Source organism: Salvelinus sp. IW2-2015, linkage group LG32 (genome assembly GCF_002910315.2).
Source record: "Salvelinus sp. IW2-2015 linkage group LG32, ASM291031v2, whole genome shotgun sequence".
In the NCBI taxonomy this organism is placed as follows: Eukaryota; Metazoa; Chordata; class Actinopteri; order Salmoniformes; family Salmonidae; genus Salvelinus; species Salvelinus sp. IW2-2015.
In genome coordinates this window covers 27,019,311-27,036,212 of record NC_036871.1, presented here as the reverse complement: position 1 = coordinate 27,036,212, position 16,902 = coordinate 27,019,311, and the positions used below count along the sequence as shown (strand labels likewise).

General features: G+C 43.3%; 1 protein-coding gene across 8 annotated transcripts in view; it reads left to right on the top strand.

Annotated features, from left to right (window-relative positions):
• The window catches only part of LOC111956576 (adhesion G protein-coupled receptor L2-like), a 144,656-nt gene extending 130,920 nt beyond the window's left edge, over positions 1-13,736 (top strand). For 2 of the 8 annotated variants that reach the window (XM_023977064.2, XM_070436625.1), the window contains 5 exons: positions 2,072-2,240; positions 2,770-2,898; positions 3,646-3,745; positions 5,901-6,029; positions 11,667-13,736. In XM_023977064.2, the coding sequence (XP_023832832.1) occupies positions 2,072-2,240; positions 2,770-2,898; positions 3,646-3,745; positions 5,901-6,029; positions 11,667-12,589 (1,450 nt within the window). In that variant the 3' untranslated portion in view covers positions 12,590-13,736. Of the gene's footprint in view, positions 1-2,071; positions 2,241-2,769; positions 2,915-3,645; positions 3,746-5,476; positions 5,566-5,900; positions 6,030-11,666 lie in introns of those variants that run through there. The other 6 variants (XM_070436627.1, XM_070436626.1, XM_070436628.1 and 3 more) reach the window with 4 other exon arrangements.
• Positions 13,737-16,902: the final 3,166 nt, after the last annotated feature.

Genomic DNA, 16,902 nt, shown 5'->3' with positions numbered 1-16,902 from the left:
CTTTATTCAAACAGCCTGTCATTCCAGGGAATTGGATAACAGAAGAGTCTAAGCTTTTAAAAGCAGAGAAATCGTTGAATTGACCTCTATCAAGCTGTCCTGGTTAAGAATGTAGTTTAAAGAGGGTCTGCTTTCAAAGATAGCAGGCTCATTCAAACAAATCATTCAAAGGATGCAAAACTCATTAAACTGTCATTAATTGGAGTCCAACTCTAATCGACCAATTATTTACTCCTGCAAAGTTAGATTTGTAACTTTCCACTTTGAAATAATAAGTCAGTTGAGTTTTAAAAAGCATAAAGAGCCAGCATACCCATGCCCAAAATACCATCAAATAATGAACAATGTACACAGTGACACAAAAGCGCAACTAATCTGTAGCATCTCTCTCTATTTCGGGTTTGTATTGTCTTTTGTCTCTCTGAAAGTCAAAGACGTGGTGTCTGGTTTTCACTAGTCTCCTTTTCTCTCTTTTTCTCTCTTCCATGGTAGCTCAGTCCTTTTCTGCTGTGTATCGATGGCTCCCTTTGCCAGCCGTCGCCATTGGAACTTACCGTTGGCTATCTGATTCTCTTTGGGCTTTCCTGGAACCTCATGTGAGAAACATGCTGTGTTTGCTGTTTCTGTTTAGCCAACCAACCCTGAGAAGAAACAGGGAAACATAGTTAGACTGTGTCAGAGCACCTCGGTTCATTCCAAATCTACGTATCAGCATTTATGGGTTGTACTCTATGTACACTGAACAAAAATATGAACGCAACATGTCAAGTGTTGGTTTCATGAGCTGAAATAAAAGATCCCCGAATTGTTCCATAAGCACAAAAAGCTTATTTCTCTAAAATGTTGTGCACAAATTTGTTTACATCCCTGTTAGTGAGCATTTCTCCTTTGTCAAGATAATCCATCCACCTGACAGGTGTGGCATATCGAGAAGATGATTAAACAGCATGATCATTAAACAGGTGCACCTTGTGCTGGGGACAATAAAAGCCAACTCGAAAATGTGCCGTTTTGTCACACAACACAATTCTACAGATGTCTCAAGTTTTGAGGGAGTGTGCAATTGGCATGCTGACTGCAGGAATATCCACCAGAGCTGTTGCCAGAGAATTGAATGTTAATTTCTCTACCAGAAGCCGCCTCCAACATCATTTTAGAGAATTGGGCAGTACATCTGCCCGGCCTCACAACCGCAGACCACATGTATATAGCGACGTGTGGGCGAGCGGTTTGCTGATGTCAATGTTGTGAACAGAGTGCCCCATGGTGGAGTTATGGTATGGGCAGGTATAAGCTACAGACAAGGAACACAATTGCATTTTATCGATGGCAATTTGAATGCACAGAGATACCGTGACAAGATCCTGAGGCCCATTGTGTCAATCATCAGCCGCCATCACATCATGTTTCAGCATGATAATGCATGGCCCGATGTCACAAGGATCTGTACACAATTCCTGGAAGCTGAAAATGTCCCGGTTCTTCCATGGCCTGCATACTCACCAGACATGTCACATATTGAGCATGTTTGGGATACTCTGGATCGACGTGTACAATAGCCTGTTCCAGTWCCCACCAATATACAGCAACTGCACACAGCCATTGAAGAGGAGTGGGACAACATTCCACAGGGCACAGTCAACAACCTGAAGAACTCTATGCGAAGGAGATGTTTCGCGCTGCATAAAGCAAATAGTGGTCGGTTTTCTGATCCACGCCCCTACTTTAAAACATTTTTTTTTGTATCTGTGACCAACAGATGCATATCTGTATTCCCATTCATGTGAAATCAATAGATTAGGGCCTCATTTATTTATTTAAATTGACTGATTTCCTTATGTGAACTGTAACTCAGTAAAATGTTTGAAATTGTTGCATGTTGCGTTTCTATTTTTGTTCAGTGTATAAACATGTCCAGAAGGAGGAATACTAATACGGCCTCCTTCTCTCCCCACAGAACAAATCCTTAGGAACCGAACAGAGAGCAACTTCAAATGAATGAAAGATGAAATCAAGGCAGTTGCTTCAGTTATTATTAATGATTGTGATCAATATTGTTTGTGTGTTTCAGATCCTGGGTGCTTGGCGCTTTCGCCCTGCTCTTTCTCCTGGGCCTGACCTGGTCCTTTGGTCTGTTCTTCCTCAACGAGTCCTCCGTTGTCATGGCGTACCTCTTCACCATCTTCAACACTCTGCAAGGGATGTTCATCTTGATCTTCCACTGCCTCCTCCAGAAGAAGGTAAGGATTTAATACATATGGTCTATATAAAGATAATGCTGCAGACTCTAATAAGCACTGCATTTTGTACGTCAAAGTTTGAATATAAGACAAGCTTTCCTTACCAGATGTGGGAAATAACCTTTTTAATGACTAGTTTCCCAAAGAAATAAGATAACTGAATGTATCTATGTGTACTTAAGTCCAAGGCAAAATATATGCTTTTAATTTCAATGTCTGCTGTCTCTTGACATTTAAGACTATCTCTGATATTAGCAACGCTTCTATGTCATATTTGCCCCCCTGAAAAATCCCCCTCTGTATGAGATTTGAATGTGTCATCATGGCGGACGCGATAGGCCTATCTCCAGAGACACGCCATTTCAACTGCTGCTGTCGGCTTGGTGGCATTTGATAAAGATATGGATTTTGTGGCTTTGTAGGAAAGCTTTCCTCTCTCTATCTCTCTCTGGAGTAGACTGTCACTGTTGTGGTGTCTCTGAGCTCACTGTGTCTCTGTCGCTCTGCCCTGATCTTGTGCCCGCTGCAGGTCCGTAAAGAGTACAGCAAATGCTTCCGTCATGCCCAGTGCTGCGGAGGTCTGCCTTCTGAAGGGTCCCACAGCTCGGCCAAGACAGCCACATCTCGATCCACCGCACGCTACTCCTCCGCCACACAGGTACAGTACATACTAGGTACGGTACAGCAGCGGGAAGTTGGATTATATATACCTTTTTTTCTATCCTTTCTTTCTATGGAGAGGGAAACAAGGTTTCTTTTTCTAGTCTTTCTCCTGTTGCATGCTAGCACGCCAAGGACCAGCATGAACACTTGAATATACCTTCTCTCAACCCTTTTTCATTGAGAGCAGTACTGTAGTACACTTCAGTAACTGTATTTGCCCAGAGAGAAATTGTTTTGCGGCATAGGAGGGAAAGGCCAGTTGTGGTCTTTCTCTCCTGTTGCATGCTAACACATGGAGGGAAGAGTCACTATTGAGTTAAAGGTGGTCGTTCTGATCCTCTTGTGTGAAATTGCCTTCTCTCTTTCCACTGAGGGTGAAAGGGAGAGCCTACGCCTTGTTCTCCTGCTGCATGCTAGCATGTAGAGGGAACAGGGAAGGATACCAGCGTTGAATATTGAAGTTGCGTCCGAAATGGCACCCTATTCCCTATTTTGTGTACTACTTTTGACCAGAGTTCTATGGGCCCTGGTCAAAAGTAGTGTACTATATAGGGAATAGGGTGTCATTTGGCATGCATCCATTTTGTTTTGGAGGTAGTTCTTGTAATCCATTGTGTTTGCTTGCTGCCTTCACAGAGCATTTTTCTTGTGGTCTTTTTCTGTTGCATGATAGCATGTAAAGGGAAGTGACATCCGTGTTTAAGGTTATTCTAATATGTGTGTTGTTGTTTACCTCCGACAGAGTCGTATCAGGAGGATGTGGAACGACACAGTGAGGAAGCAGTCAGAATCCTCCTTCATCTCCGGAGACATCAACAGCACCTCCACCCTCAACCACCAGGGTAGGACTATGGCCCCTCTGTCTCTATCTACACATGTTATGTTCTCTCTGTTATGGGCCCTTGAATAGACAACAAGTGCCTGAATAAATATGGCAGATGCAGATTTTATTTTTATCTATTTAACCTTTTATTTAACAAGTCAATGATGATGCTCTTCATTCAAGGAGGCAGCTTTTTGGTAAAATGATAAATGTTTACTCAATATTGCTAGTGTTTGTCCTTATTACAAAAAAACATAAACAACAAATAAAATACATGTTATTCAGCAGCAAGTAAACAAATACATGCTAAACAAATGTTTTACGAYGACTCAAAGTTCACGTCAATGTGTCTTTTGGTGGTCGATCTGCACAGCTGCTACTTGTTGGATGAGAGAAGTGTTACATAGCTACTTAGTCTGGCTTCAAGTGGTAGTGATGAGAAGCTGGTGTCGTGTGTGTGTTCAACTCTGGGCGACCCTGACTGGCTGGCTACAGGGGCTTTGCTGGCTGTGCACTGACTCATCCTCACCCTGGCCTGGTCTCCTGATGATTTTCAGCCATGAGACGGAGAGAGAGAGAGAGAGAGAGAGCAAGAGAGAGAGAGAGAGCGCGAGAGAGAGAGAGAGAGCGCGAGAGAGAGAGAGCGCGAGAGAGAGAGAGCGAGAGAGAGAGAGAGAGAGCGCGAGAGAGAGCGAGCGCGAGAGAGAGAGAGAGAGAGAGCGCGAGAGAGAGAGAGAGCGCGAGAGAATAAGAAGGAGGAGAGGTAGAGAGAGAGGGGAAAGAGAGACAGAGGACAGAGGAAGAGAGTGAGGGAGAGGTCACAGAGATTTAACATGATACAGCTCAGACTTGCACTGTAAAATAGATTTTAACTTCTATCGCCATTATCAGTGTAAGCATTCATCTCTCTTAATCACCACTGATAAGAAATGAGATATTGTTTTCAATGACTGGACATTGCTATTATACATTATACTTATAGATGCATTATGTCCACTTCCATTATGAGGGAGCACAGTGATGTCAATAGATACCGCTGTGTAGTCCCCATATTATCAGTTTGATTGTATAGTCTATACAGTCCACTGACTCTAGACTGTAAAGTGGCTGCTTACAATGACTTGTTTTATATGACTACTGTAATCATACCGGAAGAGATGGAGACCCGCACACTGTGAAAAACAAAACAAAGAAGGAATAATCCAAAACTGAGGCTTGAATGCAAAATATATATGTTTATAAAAACAGAAAATAATCTATTTCAGTATACTTCTTTTGATTCCTAGGCACCTGGAACAGACACTATTCAGTAGTAAAGATATTCAAAGAGTGCAGATGGCCTCTTATCATTACTGTAATCATACTGAATAGTTTGACTCCCACTTTAGAATGTAGTCCCTACAGTAGTATTTATTTATTAGTCAAATATTTGTTTAACAGAGAAAGTACTTGACAATGTTGTTAGTACATGTTTGCTTGGTACTTTCTGGTGGTACAGAATGTGGCTTTGTTTATAGCGACTCACTTGTTGCGGACAATATTGCTTGCTGTTCTGTGAAATGAAATCTGGAGAATACGATGTGTAGACATGATTTAAACATCAACTACCCAGCCTGTTGTATTTACTGAAGAAGCACACTGCTGCAAACCTATACTGATGGTACTTTTTCCTCTGGCCTCTTTCTCTTCATCTTCCCTTCCCTTATTTACTCTCCTGCCTTGTCTTTTTAATATAATAAAATATAATCAGATACTAGTGTTTCTACTTCCTCACTCGCATCCTCTCTCCAGCTCTCACTCTGTCTCTCACTCTGTCTCCCTCTCTCACTCTGTCTCTCTCTCTCACTCTGTCTCCCTCTGTCACTCACTGTCTCCCTCTGTCACTCACTGTCTCCCTCTGTCACTCACTGTCTCCCTCTGTCACTCACTGTCTCCCTCTGTCACTCACTGTCTCCCTCTGTCACTCACTGTCTCCATCTCTCACTCTCTCTCTTGCTCTCTCTCTCTCACTGTCTCCATCTCTCACTCTGTTTCCGTTTCTCTCCTGCCGTTCTTACAGGGTTGACTGACAACTACCTCTTAACATACCCTCTCTCCCCTTTTCTCCTCTCTTTCTCACTATCCTGCCTTGTCTTTCTTTCCTCCCTCCCTCACTCTTTCCTTCCTTCTTACAGGAATGACTGGCAACTACCTCCTAACTAACCCTCTGCTCCGAGCCCACGACCCTAACAACCCCTATAACAACCTGCTGGCTGAGACGGTGGTGTGCAACGCCCCCTCCCCTCCGGCATTTCACCCACCAGGTGCATGGTGACCTCTAACCTTTCTCCCTATGTTGATCTGTCTTCCTCTGTGTCTGGAATGGAACCATATTCCCTATGTGTTGTGTTACCTTGATAAGTTTGACTCTAGTCAAAATGAGTGCACTATATAGGGAATAGGGTGCCTTGTGGACACACTTTGTTTTGTTTTAGTGTGTGTTTGAAACGAATTGTAATAGCAGTTGTTTGTGGGGTTGTGGCCCCTACACAGCATGTGTTGAGAAGTCTTGCTGTCGATTGTAGGGTTGCCCTTTCTCTCCTCTCTCCTCTCATTACCACGGATCTTTATTTCATTGTTATCTAGTATACAAGCTGTGCTTTGTAACACCCAACCAGAGGCGGTTGAGAAAGGTCAGTGCTATCTTATCAAGACTACTCCAACAGTCATTTATTCCGTTTATATATTATATCTTATTATTTACCATTCTCCTCCTACACCTGTTGATGATACATTTACAGCAGGTTCAATGGCATTATAAAAAAAAAAGTCTTGACTACAAACCCGGATCCCAGTTTGATTTTAATTTTGTCAGTGTCTCTGTAGCGTGAACCAGATACGCTCTCTAATCAGACTAAAGGAGGAAGCCGAATAGAGGAATAAAAAACACAGGAGTACAAGACGCAGTGCAGGCAGAATTATACCCCTCAGATATGCAGAGGCATTTGATGATGAAAGGAGGAGAGGATGGAAGGAAAGGAAGCAGCGCCAGGATGAATGTGTGGAGGGAGGGAAGGGGGGAAGAAGGGAAGAGAAGGATACAGGAGAACATACAGAAACTGTAGTTGTTCGCTCGGATTTGGCAGGTCTCCAATTTCGCTCGCTTCACACTGAGAACACTTAAGGCAAATCATCTGCCTTTTTTTCTGGAGGTTGGAAAGAGTTCGGAACCTAACATGAACAGATTGTCACAGAAATCAGACATTTCATGATATCGCTGCTATTTCATTACAATCAATATACCAATGACCATTATCAAAACACCACAAATGTATCTAGAATCTACAAATACCCCCACGCCACGTACAAGCAAAGCAAATGCTTTTGAGACATTAAAATGCAGAGTCATCATAGGTAATTACAGTATAAGATAACTTATTCTAGTTGAGCGGTGGTAATAAATGAACAGTGACGGAGTCTAATTAACAGGTTATGGTATGCGTCAGTGTGATCATCCCATGACCTGCCAAAGCACATCATCAGCCAGTCCTCTCTACAGGCAGATGAATCATGGAAATACATGAAAGACACAGACAATCATAAGGGAAATAGTCCACATACCTGCATCCTCAAACACTACAGATACTATCATTAATGACTCACAGTTAAAGAAAATGAAAGCACTCAAACATTATTAATGACTAACAGTTGAAAGACATGAAACACTTAGGAATTTACCTAAATAGATTTTGACTGGTTTGGGTGTAACTTCCTAACATACAGATGTCAAGTAGCGTTATATGTGGTGATGGGGGGGAAATGTATACAGTTACATATCAGGATATTATTTTTGACGATATCGCAGTATTATTTTTGTGCTACTTGGCTGTACCTGCAGCAGAACTGATCAGAACGTGTTTTCTCATGGCTCTCTCTTGTCCCTCTGCAGCAGACATATGGGGAGGAATATGTTTGGAATATCGATTCGCAATGAAATCGCAGTATGAAATTGCAATACATATAGAATCGCAATATATATAGTATCGTGATAATATCGTATCGTGAAGTCCCTGGCCTAGGTATATAATGATGAATCACCCAGCGATCGGTAAGCTGCTCTGACAGCTGACGCTTAAAGTTAGAGAGGGCTGATGCTTAAAGTTAGTGAGGGAGATATAAGTCTCCAACTTCAGTGATTTTTGCTATTCGTTCCAGTCATTGGCAGCAGGGAACTGGAAGGAAAGGCGGCCAAAGTAGTTGTTGGCTTTGGGGATGACCAGTGAAATATACCTGCTGGAGCTCGTGCTACGGGTGGGTGTTGCTATGGTGACCAGTGAGCTGAGATAAGGCGGAGCTTTACCTAGCAAAGACTTATAGATGACCTGGAGCCAGTGGGTTTGGCGACGAATATGTAGCGAGGGCCAGCCAACGAGAGCATACAGGTCGCAGTGGTGGGTAGTATATGGGGCTTTGGTGACAAAACGGATGGCACTGTGATAGACTGTATCCAATTTGCTGAGTAGAATGTTGGAGCCTTTTTTGAAAATTACATCGCTGAAGTCAAGGATCGGTAGGATAGTCAGTTTTACAAGAGTATGTTTGGCAGCATGAGTGAAATAGGCTTTGTTGCGAAATAGGAAGCCGATTCTAGATTTAATTTTGGATTGGAGATGCTTAATATGAGTCTGGAAGGAGAGTTTACAGTCTAGCCAGACACCTAGGTTTTTACAGTTGTCCACATATTCTAAGTCAGAACCGTCCAGAGTAGTGATGCTAGGCGGGCGGCAATCGGTTGAAGAGCATGCATTTAGTTTTACTAGCATTTAAGAGCAGTTGGAGGCCACGGAATAAGTGTTTTATGGCATTGAAGCTCGTCTGGAGGTTAGTTAACACAGTGTCCAAAGAAGGGCCAGAGGTATACAGAATGGTGTCGTCTGCGTAGAGGTGGATCAAAGAATCACCAGCAGCAAGAGCGACATCATTGATATATACAGAGAAAAGAGTCGGCCCGAGAATTGAACCCTGTGGCACCCCCATAGAGACTGCCAGAGGTCCGGACAACAGGCCCTCCGATTTGACACACTGAACTCTATCTGAGAAGTAGTTAGTGAACCAGGCGAGGCAGTCATTAGAGAAACCAAGGCTGTTAAGTCTGCCGATAAGAATGCGGTGATTGACCGAGTCGAAAGACTTGGCCAGGTCGATGAAGACGGCTGCACAGTACTGTCTTTTATTGATGGCTGTTATGATATCGTTTAGGACCTTGAGCGTGGCTGAGGTGCACCTGTGACCAGCTCGGAAACCGGATTGCATAGCGAAGAAGGTACGGTGGGATTCGAAATGGTCGGTGATCTGTTTGTTAACTTGGCTTTCGAAGACCTTAGAAAGGCAGGGTAGGATAGATATAGGTCTGTAACAGTTTGGGTCTAGAGTGTCTCCCCCTTTGAAGAGGGGGATGACCGCAGCGGTTTTCCAATCTTTAGGAATCTCAGACGATAGGAAAGAGAGGTTGAACAGGCTAGTAATAGGGGTTGCAACAATAGCGGCAGATAATTTTAGGAAGAGAGGGTCCAGATTGTCTAGCCCGGCTGATTTGTAGAGGTCCAGATTTTGCAGCTCTATCAGAACATCAGCTGTCTGGATTTGGGTGAAGATTTTTCTGCTCTTTTGCACACCAGCATTTCTACCAGCATTTCTACTTGCACATCCTCATCTGCACATCTATCACGCCAGTGTTAATTGCTACATTGTAATTACTTCGCCACTATGGCCTATTTATTGCCTTACCTCCTTACTTAATTTGCACACACTGTATACAGATATTTCTATTGTGTTATTGACTGTACATTTGTTTATTCCATGTGTAACTCTGTGTTGTTGTTTATGTGGCACTGCTTTGCTTTATCTTGGCCAGGTCGCAGTTGTAAATGAGAACTTGTTCTCAACTAGACTACCTGGTTAAATAAAGGTGAAATAAAAATAAATAAAAAGTGTGAAGTATTGAAGAGGCTCAAGTTGAAAATGTTAGCTTATTTCTATTGTCTTCTGCTGTAGTCGTTATAGATGATCCTCCCCATCCTGAAGGATCAACATGGCTTCTTTGAAGTGTATTAATACAAAGGTAATACAGTGCAGATGTTAATTTGATGCAGTAACGGTAAAGAGAACGTCTTGGGCGAATCTCCGTTGGAATCTTTCCCAGAATGCAGATGTCTGGCTCTGGCGGTGTCCAGTTAAATTCTGTTCACATCACTTACCCCCTCCCTGTAGACAATATCTGTCTGCGTTAAAATGACTGCCCATGCATAAACAAATGCAAATCCTGCAGTGGGGCTGTTTTCACGCTATTTCTGTCTTTTTTTCTAACCCCCCTTTCTTTGCCCTCACACTCCTCCCCCATCCCTCCCTCCCTGTTCCCTCCTTTCACTCTTTAAAAAAATCTTTGATGTCTGTTTTTACACTCTTTTGTCCCTACCAAAGAGAGAAAGAGACGTTCCTTATCTCCACGGCAGTGTGTCACAGCCCAGCTCCAATTTTGTTTCTCCATCTCACAGTCAGGTCTATTCAGACTCATTTAACTGAAATCTAAAACTTCAATCTCCCCCCTTTCGCGGAGCTTGAAGCGAGGCAGTCACTAACTGCCAAAATACGCCTCTTTTTTTCATCCTCTTCCCTTACTCATTTAGACTGATCCTCCTATTCCCCATCTTCTTCATCTTCTGCCGACATTCTTCTAGCCAATCTTTGAGCTTCACAAGAGGTTATCAATGTGATCTATTGTGTACAAAGTATTTCCTTCCCATCTGGGAGAAGTAGATAGATAGAAACCTGTTAAATCAAATCATCCCTCAATCACATTCTAAGCAGAGAGAGAGAGAGAGTAATGATATGATAGTGTACTTGCCATGTTAGACTGTAAGAGGCTGTGATTGCTTGCTGCTGAAACCCCTCCACCTGCCAAGTCCTGGATTCAGTTGTTCTCAGGATTATTTCTCTAGAGCTTTCTCAAATGTTTTTTTTTTTTTAATCAGATGAATCTGTAAATTCGAGTTAAAACGTTAACTTTTTAAGGGGACCCAAATCTGAGCGGGGCCGACTGAATCCAGGCCTCCTTCCTCTTTTGTCTTATTTCAGTGATTTTCCAGTTTTTTATGCCGCAATAAAAAGCATATGTTTTACTTTTGTTTTGTTGCATATCAGCAGTTCTTAGGCCAGATAGCCTGAGCAGACACACTTGATGTGAGTGGTGGCAAAGTGAGTCATTGCACCGTGCCTGTGTCGTGGTTGTGTGTGTGTGAGGGGGGGCTGTGCTTGTGTGGCCCCAGTGGGTGAACAAGGTGGCCCTGCGTCTGTGTTCCACATTACTCCTTCTTTCTTTTTTTAAAGACTGGAATGAATGTTTTATTCATTGTCTCTTTTCTACCTCCACCTCCCCCACAGTATTTTTTTGTCACATAACCTGTGCTATGATATGTTGATCTTGCTATGTTGTTGCTACCTGGCTAGCTACATTATCAGTGTGTTGTTGCTACCTGGCTAGCTACATTATCAGTGTGTTGTTGCTACCTGGCTAGCTACATTATCAGTGTGTTGTTGCTACCTGGCTAGCTACATTATCAGTGTGTTGTTGCTGGATGTGTAATGTTTCTTTTTTTTCCTTTCTCATTTGTCGAATATTGTTCAGGATAACTTCAGTATTGGCTATGATAATGTCAGACATGATGATGCAAAATGGAAACAGACATGATAGAAAATTATTTCAAATTTGAACCTCTTGAACTGTATATTATGTATAAATATGAACATTTAAACATAAAAATCGAGTTAGCAACTACTGCAAACACTTAACAGTGAARTGTCCTGAGCAGTATCAAACTGTATTGTATTGATTTGTAATTCAATATTGATTTATTAACAGTGATCAGTGGTATCTAATCCAGGTGTCGTACCTCTCGTTGCAGGGCAGCACTCTCTGACCCACAGCAGGGACATCAGTGCCATGGACACCCTCCCCCTCAACGGAAACTTTAACAACTGCTACTCCCTGCGTGACCATGACGATGACTATGAGGACGTTGTGGGTGGGGGTGTGGTCGGGGGTGTGGTCTGCGGCCCAGGGGACCTGGGGGGCCTCAGCCTGGACGACGCTGCCTTCGAGAAGATGATCATCTCTGAGCTGGTTCACAACAACCTGAGGCCCCGCGGGCCCCCTAAGGGCCACAACCCCCACCGTGATAGCAGGGAGAGGGACAGGAACCGGGCCCCTCACCAGACCAGGGTGACTGGGGACAGGGATAGGGATTGTGGGGGTGGAAGCGGCAGCGAGGATGATGCCATAGTGGCGGACCATGCTGAGGCTTCATCCCCCCAGGGAGGTAGTATTGTCGGGGTAATTGGAGGAGGTCACCCTACCCTGGAGTTGCTGCTGCACCCCCACCACAAGGAGGCGTTAGAGGCCCCCCTCCTGCCCCAGAGGACTCACTCCCTGCTCTACAGCGCCCACAAGGCCCCCAGGAGGGCTGTTGAGGGGCCTGGGGGCCACGGCTCAAAGACAGTGGGGGCAATGGAGGACGGGGAATCCCAGTCACCCAACAATAACAGGGACTCCCTGTACACCAGCATGCCCAACCTGAGAGACTCCCCCTCGGCCTCACCCTACCCCCCCGATGAAGCCGATGACCTGTCCTCTTCCCCCAGGAGTGAGGGGGAGGACCTGTACCATAAGAGCATGCCTGAGCTGGTCGATGGGCCCCAGCCCCTGTCTTACTATCACATACACCGGGGCACCAGCGATGGGTGCATTGTGCCCCCCAGCGCTGAGGACTGTGAACCTGAGGGAGAGGGCCCCCAGGATGGACAGATGCAGCTCATTACCAGCCTCTGAGCAGGTGGATGGAGGAAGGAGAGGAAGCATCTCTCTGATGTTTTTGCACAGGTTTGAACATATGTATGTGTGTGGGCTTTGGTTGATGTCAAGACTATTGCCAGCCCTCACCGGTCCTCCTCCTGGTCCTCCTCTGCACTCCCAATGACCCATCAGAGCAGGAAGTGAAATGTTTGTGGGTGGTAGGCAGGAGATGGATGTCTTATTCACACATACACTCGGTCACATACAAATGTCCTTTGGACTTGACCTGCTCCGCTCTGCTGTGGGACTACAGAGAAGGAAATGCACAGACCACTCAATGTGTCAGAGTGTAGTCTGTCTGGCGCTGTCCCTGTCCAGCTTGCATTTGTATTATATTGAAGAAGAAAAAAAATATGGTTTCAAACTCCAGGTTTAGAACTTTAGGAACACTGGTGAAGTTTTCCTGGAGGGGTTTCCAGAATAAGGATCTGTTGAGTCATTCCACTCTACATTGAGGAATGTCAAATGAAGAACCACTAATTCAGACTCAGGCATTATATTTTCTCTATTGCACATTTAACTGTTGTCAGAGTAACAGCTAAATAAAATATATTTTGCTGTACCACAGTGTAAAAAAAAAGAAGAATACAAATGTTGTGGCAACCAATTATACAACCTTTCAATGTTGAGGAGATTGTCCTCAAAACAGGTTGCTCAAACGGTGCAAATGTCTTTTTTCCTCTCACTTGACACGTTGTAGTATGTTTGAACATAAAATATATATACTTTTTTGAAAATCTCATAAGAAACAATACTCACATCTCCGCTTGTGAAGTGCTTTTTGCTTTCATGGATTAAGAGTTTTGGCAGTAATATTTGTTGTTAACACCATGCCATGCACAGATTTGGAGTGAATTGGATCATTGTGTAATTTATTTTACTTGAAAGAAAATAAAAACATTTGTGTCAATGCGATATTTCAARCATATTACGAGCATATTTCTGCCTTTGACATTAATTTATTAACAGAATTATTGAAAATCTTAAAAATAAAAAAGGTTGGGTAGTGCGACTTTCAGCACGGTTTAGATTAAGTTCATTTATTTTGTAAGGGCCCATTGTCAGCTGATATAAAAATTCAACTCTTGTTTGATATCAAATAAATGTGAGATTTTTTCTTGTTTGCAATGGCTCACTGTTACTTTTCTTTCATGTCCAGATATGGAGCAAGATGAGAGCTAAGCTTCTGTTTAGACCTGTAGTCATGGAAAGAAATGGCAAAGGGAGAGTTATCTGATTGATCCTGCTCAATAACTTTCATTCAAATATTATTGCCTAGTAAGGTCTTCCAGCCCGTAGGTCCTGCTTCAAGCTGACCACCCAGCTGTTCTTAGTAGACAACGTACGTCTGCTCAGTTCTGCATTTAACTGTGACATACACTTCATTAGACCATGTGAGATGCCAATTCTCTGTCAGACGTTGGAGTGAGAGAGAGGAGCGGGGGCCGTGGCCAAGGCAGGGCAGAGGAGCAGAGCTGCTAAGTCCACCATGGCTCCCTGCCGCGGTGTTTGAATGTCAGCCTCTCCATTTACACAGAGCTATCCAGATCCAACAGGCCCCGGCCGGGAGGCACTGAACCGGTCTGTTACATTATTTGGAAACTTGGCTTTGCGTTCACTTCAGATGTAATGAAAATCAGATTAAATGCAAAGCTGATGACCAGGGACCAGGACCATGCATACAGTACAAGCAGGCTTTCTCGGACTCGCAGTTAATTTGGAAAAGAGTGGACCTTTTCTTGTTGTCTTAAAAGGATACTTCAGGATTTCGCAAAAAACAACCCCTAAAGTCTTGGGAGAGAAGGGAGGCCCATGTTTTTCATTCATCATTATTTTTGCCTGAGCTACGAAAACATTGATAGACAATTTTGACACAAAATTGACACCGTCACATCTTGTAGCCTGTCGTGTTGTTACTGGTGTTAGAAAGGGGGATTTGATTGTGTGCCACTGGTTTAACTGTTTACGATAAAGCTACCTCTTAAAGAGATACTTCAGGATTTTGGCAATGAAGCCCTTTATGTTCTTCCCCAGAGTCAGATGAACTCGTGGATACCATTTTTATTTCTCTGCGTGCAGTTTGAAGTTGCTTACTAGCGCAATTGGTAACTACCGTTAGAGCAATGACTGAAAGTCTATGGGTATCTGCTAACATGCTAGCAGATACCCATAGACGTCCAGTCATTGTGCTAATGCTAGCTAGTTGGCTTGCGAAACTGCCTCAAACTTCCTTCATACTATTTACAAAAACAGAAATGGTATCCATAAGTTCATCTGACTCTGGGGAAGTAGATAAAGGGCTTCATTGCCAAAATCCTGAAGTATCCCTTTAAGAGGTAGCTTTATCGTAAACAGTTAAACCAGTGGCACACAATCAAATCCCCCTTTCTAACACCAGTAACAACACGACAGGCTACAAGATGTGACGGTGTCAAATTTGTGTCAGAATCCTCTATATGTGTTCGTAGCTCAGGCAAAAATAATGATGAATGAAAAATATGGGCCTCCCTTCTCTCCCAAGACTTTAGTTTTTTTGTTGTTGTTGTATGATGCATATATATTGGTTCATTATCGCTAAGTAATCTGTCTGTTATATTAGCTTTCTTGCCTTATCATCTTCAAGAGAAGTGCATTGTAATACCGTCCAATACACTGGGGATCATGTTCTTTCCCCATGATGAGTGGGAGGCGGGATGATCCTGTAATTTACCCTGAGGAGGGGGAGGGGTTAGGGAGCAGCTCCATTCCCTATTGGAACACAGTCACATGCTATTGATAAAAGAACACGCACCCTCAATGTCACCATGCACCTTCCTAGCCATCAAGCTTTCCAACTGGGCATTACTTTGGGTTAGACTATGATACAGCATGTCAATGATGACACTATTCATGTAGCAAATGAGAAGTTGTCGAAGTTTGGTAGAGATGAAAGAACTTGACTCATCAACCCATCTTTAATCTATAATGTAGCTGTGTCCACAGGGCCCGGTCGCAAATGAAGGCACAACAAGCCAGAGTCCGAGCAGACATTACAGTGTTTTCATTTGTTTCTGTTTGATTTTGCACCCGCTGGTGATTTGGACATTATTTCATGCCCATCTTCCAAATACATCAAACAAGATGTTTCATTGAAACTCAGATCACAGCCCCTGTATTCCAAAATGTGGTCTGATTTGACCATTTCACCCTGGTTTTACTGGGGGGGGGACACACAGATAAAACAGTCATTAGAATGAAAAGGTGTTCTTGCGGACAAATGTTTATGTTAGTGGGGGATAGCAATCTTTAACCAAAGCGGGAACTATGCATAATTACATTAGTACATGCACAAAGCAGGAGTATTATATTTCCTCGGGGCCCCTGTAAATGCACAGCTTACATTCCTCTACATTTCACTCTGCAGCAGAAAGATAAAGAGCATCTGAATGTGGCTGTGCATCATTCCCACCCTGCCACCACACTGCCACGTCATTCTGCATCTGCTTGTGGCGTATTCTGCATTTATAAAACTTGCATATGTACTGGGGGTATTGGATTGTATTGGGGGTATTGGATTGTATTGGGGGTTTTGGATTGTATTGGGGCTATTGGATTGTATTGGGGCTATTGGATTGTATTGGGGGTATTGGATTGTATTGGGGGTATTGGATTGTATTGGGGGTATTGGATTGTATTGAGGGTATTGGATTGTATTGGGGGTATTGGATTGTATTGAGGGTATTGGATTGGATTGGTGGTATTGGGGCTATTGTATTGGCATTATTATTTTTTATCTGATTGAACAAAAAAAATGCATGGTCTGGACAAAATCCAGCTCCCACGCTCTGTCCTACTGATTAAAGTAAACATCATTAAGTAATTATAACCTTATTGAATCATACCCATTCTGTTTCTATGCCCGGGAACCTAAGAACACTGTTGAGTTATGTGAATGTTATGTGTCTTGGTGTTATTTCATCCCCCGCTCATGCACAGCTTTTATGAAGTAGCTTTTGTTCATTTGAATTGTATATTGCTGCTTCAACAATACTGTGACCAAGGCTAGAGACCCTCTAATAGAGAGAAACATGTGAGACAGGGAGAAAGAGAGAGAGAGAGACAGAGACAGAGAGACAGACAGAGAGACAGGGAGAAAGATTCAGAGAGAGAAACATGAGACCGAGAGAGAGGGAGAGAGAAACTTGAGAGTGAGAGAAAGAGAGGGATACAGAGAGAGTGAGAGAGAAAGAGAGGGAGAGGGTAGACAGAACAGGATCTTAGACTTCTACACTGAAGCCTATTATAGGAGG